The sequence below is a fragment of the Misgurnus anguillicaudatus genome, chromosome 9, assembly GCF_027580225.2.
Source record: "Misgurnus anguillicaudatus chromosome 9, ASM2758022v2, whole genome shotgun sequence".
NCBI lineage: Eukaryota > Metazoa > Chordata > Actinopteri > Cypriniformes > Cobitidae > Misgurnus > Misgurnus anguillicaudatus.
In genome coordinates this window covers 12,261,698-12,272,844 of record NC_073345.2, presented here as the reverse complement: position 1 = coordinate 12,272,844, position 11,147 = coordinate 12,261,698, and the positions used below count along the sequence as shown (strand labels likewise).

The 11,147-nt window shown below is 36.5% G+C and overlaps 1 protein-coding gene across 1 annotated transcript in view; it reads left to right on the top strand.

The window, feature by feature from the left end:
- The first annotated feature begins 1,556 nt into the window (after window positions 1-1,556).
- ubtd2 (ubiquitin domain containing 2) overlaps window positions 1,557-11,147 on the top strand; it is a 37,371-nt gene continuing 27,780 nt past the window's right edge. Inside the window, exon 1 of the mRNA XM_055181102.2 lies at window positions 1,557-1,879. Coding sequence (XP_055037077.2) covers window positions 1,720-1,879 — 160 coding nt within the window. The 5' untranslated portion in view covers window positions 1,557-1,719. The remainder of the gene's footprint in view (window positions 1,880-11,147) is intronic.

Here is an 11,147-nt window from a genome sequence, read left to right as displayed (position 1 = left end):
CCAATATTTACACATTATGGGTCAAAAATAACCCAGCCATTTTGTAGAGTGTATTGTACAAAATGTCACTGAACAATATGCAAATGTCAAAAATAAGAGGAAATATTCTTCTAAGTTCTAGCTTGAAGATCACTGAAAAGTATCTAACGTCAAAGATAGGTATACCAGTTCATAAGCATATTTTTTTATTACATTTATAGAGTCGGTCTTTTAAAGGGGACATATTATGAAAATCTGACTTTTTCCATTTTTAAGTGCTATAATTTGGTCCACAGTGCTTCTATTAACCTAGAAAATGTGAATAAGAACAACCCAGTAACTTAGTTTTGGTAAACCATTCTCTGCAAGCATGTGAAAAAACAGGCAATTGAAACCTGGCTCCCCTTGTGATGTCAGAAGAGGATAATACCACCCCTTAATGTGCACTATCCAACCAAGACACTGCGATTTAGTGCAGAGATCAACTCATTTGCATTTTAAAGGACACACCCAAAACGGCACATTTTTGCTTGCACCTACAAAGTGGCAATTTTATCATGCTATAATAAATTATCTATATGTTATTTTGAGCTAGAACTTCACATATATGTACCCTGGAGACACCAAAGATTTTTACATCTTAAAAAAGTCTTGTGAAATGTCCCCAAAACAAATGGCATCTGCTCAAAGTATGCAGTGTGGTGTCTTGCAGTTCACACTTTCAATCACTAGAGGGCGTCACACACATTAGTTTTGAATAACTGTAAGGTACTCTGCATATTTTTGGGCTTCTTCATCTTTCTCTCTTTTTTTTTCATTTATTCATTGTAATCGTAGTTTGCGTTGTATCATTGGTTCTTATGGTTTACGTATGTTTATTATTATTATTATTATTATGTTACAAATTGTAAGAATTTAAATAACACATTTGTTTGGGCTATGTCATAAGAAGACAACAGTTTTTAAAAAGTAATTCTGCTTAAACATAATATTCTCTACAGGCCTAAATACAGATATTGAATTAAGAAACGTTATTATTTTAAATAATGTTTAACATATGATAACTTAATGTGCATTAAATAAGTTCAAAATGTCACTACATTGAGGAATATTTTGAATACATGCATATTTTTACGCTTGTAATACTTCCGGTGCTTAAATCTGATTGGAGGAGAGGATCGTTTTAAGGCGAGTACTGTAACTGTTATATAAAATAATAATTATAATAATAATAATAATAATTATTATTATTATTAAAGCTATGACATGACATAAATTAAGTAAAGGACATATGCATAACCTATTTAATAGTTTAGTAAAGAAATGCATAGAGTATAATAATTGAGTATTTAGATGCATTTTAACTGCGTTTTTCCAAGTTTAAATATAACGGGAATTAAGTCAAATGAGTCCAAACTTTTTTGTTAAAAGTTTTATTTAGTTAGTTGTCTTGCTCGAGTGAATATATTCATAACTTAACTTTAATCAAGAGTTTAATTCAACTTCCTCGTATATTACCCGACCAAGAGCTTTATTCTCGTGTCCGTTATTTTCATACCCGTTGCCACGCGCTTAGTAAAAGGTAACCATGACAGTATGTCAAACTCTAGCGCGCTCCCTAACAGGACAGTATTTTGGTCCCCCACGAGCGCAGTCGAATGCTGCCTATGTAGGGAGCTCACCATACGTTTTGGTACCATCCTTTGATGTGCATATATCCACCCCGCCTCTCTCCAGCTGATGCCCGCGCCCTGTCAATCTCTATCCCAGCAGAGAGAGCAAAGACCGGGGGAAACCGAACCAGAGCGGGTCCGCTCCGTGAAAACATCCATGGGTGGCTGTGTGGGCAGTCATCATGATTCTTCAGGCAGTTTAAACGAAAACTCGGACGGAACCGGAGGTAAGCAACCGATGCGTTTCCTGGAAATGCGCTTTGAGTCAATTTGTGCTGTTTTGGGTTCACACATGCCGTCTTCCTTGTCTCCTGCTCGGTTCAGTGCTTAGAAACGTCGTGGTGGATTTTGCATCGCTTTGAGGGCACAATCGATGCTCTCGGACCCGCGTCCGGCTTTTAAAACGATTTAAATGTGATTATGCAAATGTTTTCACAAATCCCCCCTTCACCCTTTGTCTTTGGCCAGTGAATCGTTTTGCATGTAACACCTCCTCTTAGCTGGTTAGCTTTAGCTGTGTGTGTTAAATATAAAGTGTCTGTTAGCTGCATAGCTACTGTGCACCATTTTTTAAATGTGGGTCATGGTTTTGAATTTGGCCTTGGATTGCAGAAACACGTCGGGTTATCTTTATGTGATTTATTTACACGATTGTGCTTCAATTCACTTTACACACGCGTCTGCTGTATTTTTAGGATGTTTCTTTGGAAATATGGCACTGTAGTTGTGTACTGTAAACAGTGCCTTTGAAAATGGTATAGTGAAAATAAATTTCATACTGTTTTCAAGGTAAATTAAAAATGGCTGTAAACAGTCCAGAGTTTGGGTAACTGCTCAGGTTGAATCCTCAGCATCATTTAAAAAAGTTGTTTTAAGTTAATTTTTTTATTATTTTTAAAGACCCCCATAAAGTTGCTTTTCGATGACTGTTTGCTGTAGTTATGTATTTCCTGTTAAAACAGGAAGTTGGGATACAATGCATCAAAAGGCTTATGAAGCTTTTTTAAAATAACTTTTAGTTTGTCACAGTTGTGAATCATGGCTGTCTGAAAGCTGAAAAGTGTTGCTTTTGGAGGATGCATTTCAACATAAAAGCGATCAGGGCATCACTTCTTGCCTCCTGACATACTATCATCTGATTAATTTTTGGAGACTGTATAGATGTCTTCTTCACTGCCTTCGATAACCCACAACCCTGTGTGTGTTTATCAACAGCAAGGGGATTGGTCGATCACATGTATATATTTTATATGTTGATATTATCATGCATAGCAGAGAGCTGGATTGCAAAATTCATCAGTCAGGGTAATTGTGCGTTATGGTAGCAAATGCGCGTTTTCTCAATGAATGAAATTGAATGAAATACTGTAAAATCTGGGCACATCCAAAAGCCAGAGGGCGCTCTCGTGCAGAAACTCCAATAGTGCCACAGAAGAAGTGTCTAGAAGAATATTTATACAGCCATTCTTCAGATTGTTTCAGGTATTTTCATGATAATAAAGAATATTTTGAATTATTTTTTTGTTTAACGAGTGTTGCACATTATAAACTACTCCAACTCGTAATGATTTTAGATTGATAGGGACTTCTTACTGACCAAAACGGCATAGTACACACACATTGGTCCACCAGAACCCCTCCCGTCAGGTAAAAAAAAGTGCGTCATAGGTATTTCTGTTTGCGACAGTGAAAACCAAGAAGATGGGCCAAGTTGAGGAGTGATTTAACTCAAACTGCAACAAAAGTCGCTGTTATTTACTTCCATCATTGCTGGTCTTCTCAAAACATACACAACAAGTTGCTGTTTCTTCTTCGTTTGTTGGTCTGCTTCTTCATTGACGTTCGCGCTGCTCCTGTGGTTACACGCGGACAACAACGCAGAAGTATAAATGAAAACCAACGTGAAACCTACGCCATCACAGCTACGCCGTAGGAGCTACGCACAACTATAACGATTCCTTAAGTGCTCATCCGCCATACAATATAGTTCTCATTTTTTATCCGCAATGTTTTATTTTGTGCCACCATACTTATTCGTGTAACTACTCATGTAACAGTCTTTAAATAGGGAAAACATGGAAGCGTTCAAGCGGCTTGCGTGTATATGTGAAAGCACATTGGACTCGGGTGCGCACTCGTCCAGGAAGCAAAGTAACCTGCACGCGTTTTAGCCAAAGACGTTGATCATTTGTTTCCACAACGCACAATTACCATGACCTTTGTCATCCCTGTTTGGATCAAGGAATGAATGGGGCTAGGCTAAATGCTAACACATTCACGACGCGCTGTACAAAGATTAAGTGCATGCATTTAAAAAAGATAGGTATGTATTCATTTGTCTAAGATGAGGAAAGAACATAGTAAAGTATTGAATAACAGTTGTGTTTTTCTTTAAATGGTGCCTGAAAGAGCGTTCAGAGGAAAGTTTTTTTTTTGCCAAGCTTAATTTTCTACAACTTGTGTCTACTGAGGAATAATTATAGTTTTTTTTAAATTGCAATTTGTTACTTTCTCTTTAGTTCACCATCTCGAAATGTAAAATTGCAGGTTTAAATGATGTCAAATCCACTGACAGATCAACAATAAATCCTTATTATAAGCTTCGTAACGTATGGAGACATTTATATTTCAAAAATAATTGTAAGAATCATCACGCTACCTATAAAGACTGTCTAAAAAACGTTTCTGGAGGTCAGCTGCTGAAGCTTTTGGACTCAACCCACGATTCGCCATGTGCTATTACTAATCGGAGACAGGAGGGATGGGATGATGGACAAAAATGTGCAAGATGACTCATCAGTATGTTTGTTCTGTTTAAAACATTTGTTTCATAAACATCTAGGCATAAAGCTATAAATGGCCTCCAATGTAACAGACCTAACAATCACAAAACTGACTTCTTGTAGTCTTTACTGGAAATTATGTCTTCTTTTTGTTGACAGTGCTTATGTGATCTTGTAACAACTGATGTGTGGGTTAAAATGCAGGAAGATTCATTGGTTCTTGCAACAATTACAACATGTATAAAGCAATATGTCTGCGACTTCTGCTACTTCTCTCTCAAGGTCTCAAATGTCAAGCAAAAATAGCTCCTTAGATGCTAGACAAAGCCTTTGGGACTGAATTACACCTAGTGTATCATTATTGTAATGACTGCAGCACCCTTAGATGAAACCCAGAGCAGATCCTGCCATTGATGGTTACCTGCAGACTTAATGGCTGCTAATTTTTCACAGCACACAGAGCTTGATTTGGATGTTTCAGCTTCTCCTTCGGGAATGGTGGTAGGTTTCCAAAGGGGACTGCGTCTGTTTTGAAGAGAGGTAATGATAAGGAAAATTTGGAGGTAGGAAGAATTGAGTCAGACTGTAAGTTGAGAGCAGCACTATGCTTTGTGAATTACATAGTTTGTTATTGGACTCTCTAATGTTATTATTCATCTAGATTAAAGCCAGTAAGTATAAGTTTGCCTGTGCAAACTATCAGTTATTATGCTAAGGTGTTCTGAGCAATTGTTATGATGTCGTAGATTGTTTTAGATGGTGAGACTTTGAAAGTTAAGTTTATGCAAAGATGTGTTACTTGCACTTATGTGTTACTGCTGTTGCTATATGGGGGAGATCGCAATGGTCAATATGGTTTAGTCCCGCCTTCCAGTAAAAAGAGCCAATTGTCAACTGTTTAAGGTTAATAGGGGTGTAACAATACATCAATATGGATCGATGCGTTGATGAAATTTGTAATGATACGATGCATCAATTAGGGCTATCACAATTATGAAATTTGGCTGACGGTTAATTGTTTAATAAATTGTGCCGATTATGACGATTAATTGCCTGTTTATTGCTTTCACATTTAATTCTCGTACATTTTTTTGTTTTAATTTTCACAGATTGTTGTGGTTATTTAAATTAAATCTTTTGCAAGGTTTATCTGACAGTAAATATTTATACACATAACACATTTTTAAAAGTAATCTGATACCGTCTCGTTTATACAGGCGCTGCAGCTCCCCCTTTTGTTTTTCGGAGAGATATGCAATCATTGCGGTGATCTGAAATCATCGCGATGAGGTCAAACTATTGCGATGAGACGATTATTTAATCATTGTGACAGCCCTAGCATCAATGCCACACATATAATATCAATATGAGGTACCTTTATTTTGAAACTTTCTGTGTCTTCATTCCTTTACGTAACGTCCATCTACGCATTTCCGCCAAAGTGCACATTCTCGTTTCTTTTCGTGTGTTTTTCCCTTAGTTTGTTGTTGTAAATGTCCCAATTAGGACAGAGATTGTGCCTTGTTTAAAGAGTTCAATCAAATGTTCATGTTATATATTTTGGTTGGATTCGGGAGTTATTAAAAATGTAACCGCTTAAGGGGCCGTTCACATGTCACGCCTAAAATGCGTGGAAAAAGCTAGGTGCGTAGGTTCTTGTCACATGACCTGCGGTGTGCTTGCGGCATTCTGAAAAGTTGAGATGTTTTTTTACTCTATGTGGTTCGGACGCGCCTGGAAAAAACAAGCGCACCGTGTGCACGTTTCTTCCATTATGAGCAGAAATACTGCTTGCCCACATTTGAAATAATAAACTTGAGCGCGCAAAAGACGTGATGTGGGAACGGCCTCTAACTAAACTCATAATATTAAAGTATCGATAAATTAACCAAATCGTCATTGCATCGAAAAAAGTAAAAGTAACCAAGACCTTTTAAATCAATAACTAGTTTGTTATATTCTAATGCTTCTGCAAATGCATATTACCACTAAATGGAAAATATGGTGGCACAAACTTAAAATCTCGTTGGTTTTTACATGTCTTATTACTAGCTGATATTTTGTTACAAACATTCAAGAGCCAGTGAGATCTCAAAGTTTCCTGCAGACTTAGTTTATTTGTAAACCGCCAAGGGGGTGGATGAATAATGCATATGCGTCAGGTGGGTAATTTTTGAATGTGGAACCGTGCACCAACGGTCGAAGCTTAAAGTATAAACCAGTCTGATTATTCAGTTTTGATTTTGTGGCTGGCATAAATAAATAAATGTATGGTAAAGCAATAAGCCCCATGAAGCAGTGGGTTACAGTGCATTTTATAACAGCTAAGTGGCAATGTTAGGCACGAGTCATTGGCAGGGGAATAGGGGTGGGTGATATGATCAAAATCTTCTATCAATATAGGATTCATTTTCATTGATAATGATATGCATCACAGTAGAGTTTTTTTAATGTTTTAATAAGGGTTTTCTGTTATTAAAATCTTTAATTTCATAGAAATGTTCATAATTTTCACAAAAACCTAAACTAAATAGGAATAATAATAAATAATTATATTTGTTTGTTTGTTTGTTTGTTTATTTGTTTATTGAAGGTAGAAAAGTGATTTAGTCAAGAGCAGTGAGAGATTTTCTCTTAATGCTGTTTCATAAACATGAGTGAAAGACAGGAGCTAAATTAGGTTACTTCCCCTTTAAGACCAAAGTCTGGACCCTATGTTACACATGTGTTTTCTCTTTTAGCTTTTATTAATTTCAAAATAATGTAACTATAATGTTTATATGAATATGCTGCCATATTGAAGTTTAGTTGTCGCGTTCCCTGTTTACAGGCTTCAGAGGCCTGCTTTAATTTTTTGCTATTACTAGCCGACAGAGGTGGTTAGTAACGAATTACATTTACTTTGTTACATTTACTTGAGTACATTCTTTTTGGGTAACTAGTACTTTTAGAGTAAATTTAAGGATGGGTACTTTTTACTCTTACTCAAGTACATTTTCTAGTGAAAAAACTTGAATTTTACTTCACTACATTTGGCGGCGTTACTGCGCTACTGTCAAATGGCAATAATTAATGAATATATTTTTAAAGCCGCTCTATGCATTTTCGGCGTTTTTGTCAAACAGCGACCCCTAGAGTCGCTGGAGTATAATTGCAACTGTCGTAATTTCCCACTCTAGTACACCTTTGAAGATAATAACCGGGTAATGTTTCACAATTTCATACAAATATTAGGCTACTGCATAGTCTACTAAACTACTGATGATGGTAATAGGATAAAGTTTATTCCAAGTGTAGAGTGCATATAATAATAAAGTACCGCTTTTGCTGGCTTATAATGTTTTAACATGATTGCAGCTAAATCACAAGTAACATTCTATAGTCTATGTCTACTGTATCATTTCATTTGTGTTCTTTTATTGTAATGTAAACATTACAAAATGCCATGACAAAGTTAATTGTGTACGTTGCATTATTTCATTATGATGTCACTATACATGATTATTGCTATTTATCATAATAGTTTGCAAATTGTGCATGTTTACACTATTTACAACCTCTAGGCTTATTTATGTCCTGATAATTATGTGAGATATTGACAACTGTTGTCATGATAATCGCATGACATACTACAAGCAAGCGCAACAACATACAACATAGACCGCAAACAAGTTTACAAATGAGAGATTTACTTACTAGTCCATCAACAAGATCGCCCGATCAGCATCCCATCCAGTGCTGTCTTTTAACTCATGCCAACGAGTAAAAACCTGACCGAGTGGGACTCTTGTCAGATTGACGCGGTCAGATTCTCTTTTCCTACTCTCTTCCGAACGCGCTTTCTTAACTTTTAAATCGTTTAGCCTCACGTCTCAAATTCGCGTGTGATTCGCCATACTATGACTTTGTTTACCACCGAAATAACTTTGAAGCTGTTATATTAAGGTAAAATAACTGCATAGTGTGTCTTTTAAAAAAAGTTTATAGGGCGTGTTCGAAAGTTTTGCAAGACAGGCTGCGTCACCCTTTAGCGCGCGACTGCGCGTAGATGATAGGAGAAGCAGATGAGGCCGGGTGTGCGTTGTGCGAGATTTCGGAGGCAGATCATGCGTGGCTTCAAGTTCGGTCTGTTTTCACTCCAAGAGGTCAAAAAGAATAGTTTCATAATGCGATGCATGCTTTGTTCAATAAATGAGCTGACATCTCAGCGTACAGGAATTCAAGATCCAACCTGAAGTGGTAAGTGTCACAGTATGTATATTTGAACACTATTCATGGTCATTTATTTCACACACTGTCCGAGTTTTTTTTTGCCATATGCACTCTTGTGCAAGCGATGACAGAACCTAGTGTAAGTTAAACCATACAAACAGCACATTCACATCTGCACATTTGCATATCATTTCCCCACAACTAAACAAACTGAACAGCATAATGTAACGACATCTTGCATTTATACACAAATCCGGACACCTCGCTAATGTGTAGAAAATACATTCAAATAAAAACGGGATTGTATTTTATTTAAATCCTTCCTAAAGAATGAATGAATAAAAATAAAAGAATAAAGTTTGATTTTAAAGAAACATGAATTATATATTATAATACATGTATAGTTGATTTGCACAAACAGATAAGTTCCATATGAAATTCTAAAATGATCATTTTTATTAAGCTCCTGTTTATGTTCAGTAATTGCACTTTAATGGCAATGAAAATAACATATTCATATAAAAACATGAACAAACAGACACACACATTCTTTTTTGTTTACTGTTTGCATGTTTAAAGGCAGATGCTGACAAGTTTGTGTTGTGAACATGAAAATAAATACAGAGTTAACCGTCCGAAAAACACCTGTGTGTGTGTTTGAGATTTTTTCTCAAATGACACATTATGTGATGTTAATGTTTTAGGACGGAGATAGGCTGCTTTACTTGTATATAAGCAGAACAATGAGACTTTTAAGGAGAGGTTTGTGAAAGCCCTCCAAGTAGTCTCTATCAGATCGGAAGTAACGAGTAACTAACTACTTGAGTAGTTTTTTAATCTAATACTTTTTTACTCTTACTCAAGTAAATAATAAGATGTGATACTTTTACTTGAGTACATTTTTGTATAAGTACTTGTACTTGTATAGATTTTGGGTACTCTACCCATCTCTGCTAGCCGACTGGAGTCATTTGGATTACTTAAATGATGGATGCATGTGCTTTATGGAGCTTCAACATGTCAAGTCCTGTATAAAAAGATAAAAAGTGTTTTTTATTATAAAATTATCTGTGTTGAAAGAAAGGAAGTCTCATGCTTCTGGTATGACATGAGAGTAAATTATGAAAGTATTTTTTTCATATTTGGGTAATCTGTTCCTTTAACGCCTGCCAGCTATTTTTTGCAATCTAAACACTGTCAGCAGTCTGCCTGCTGTACTGCAAGTCCTCATCTCAGTTGTTGTCTGAGCCTCTGTTGTTTTCTGTGAGGTGAAACTTGAGCATCCCGTCTGTCTTACATTATGCAACGTTTAAGTTCTTCAAGCAGGCAGGGTGGGCAGGCGCATCGGTCCACATGTCAAGCTCACTTCACCTGGATCTTTGGGTCGCCATGGAGATGAATGTAGAACTGATAGGCCTGATAGAGCTGTTTTCTTTTCATGATAGTGAATAGATTGATAGATTATATTTATATTTATTCTTTCATAAAAGTTGTATGGCATAGGGCTGCACGATATTGAAGAAAAATGTGATGTGTGAGTTGACTTGTTAAAGGTTCACTGTGTAGATTTTCCAATCTCCCTTTCAAAACGCATAGTGAAGCAAAGGTAGCCGCCACAAGACAAACATGTTGTCGTTTGAGACAACGTAGTGACAAAACATGTTCTGTAGAGCAATTTGTCTAAATAGACAAATTGGCGGCACAAAATGTCAACTTCCATATATGGGGACCCACTGTGCATCTAGATAAAACTTCTAAGGTAATAAAAACAATACATTTCATTTTGTAGGGTCTTTATACATATAGATAATATGTTATGTACATCATATTGCATTTTTGTCAAAAGATCCTCCCTAAATGTTTAGTTACATAATGGACCTTTAAATGATGCGATAAACAATATGCAATACGTTGATTGATGCTTTAACAAACATGCATGTTTCACATTTTGTCGGATTGTTTATCATCTTCCACACGTCAGACAACACAAGCACTCATTCGTATACCAGACTGTGGTTATTGTAAACAATTTCTATATGCATATTTACATATGCACATTTGCGATATTTTGATAAATTTGCGATATTGTGCACCCATGGTATGGCATATGTAAGGATGTAAAACTCTTTGTAAAAAAATTAATTTTAAATGCGCGTTCACACCAGACACGGAAGAGGCGGCAAAAACGCGCTATTTGCGCGTGGTTGGATGCTTGAACATTTTTCGTTAACATGTTTCGTTGAACATTCAAAACACGTAAATTTGCGTCATGGGACGGGCTTATATAGCTCAAATTGAGTAAACTTACCAGATTGTTCAACCACTTCACTTTTCCAAACAAGATCCTTTTAAAGGGCTCGTTATAGTCGTGCGTAGGTTCCGCGTCGGTTTTCATTTGTACTTTTCCGTCGACGTCTGCGTCAACGTGCAAACACACGCACAGACCGCTGGTAGGCAGTATCCACGCGTGTAACCCCAGTAGCAGCACGACCGTCAATGA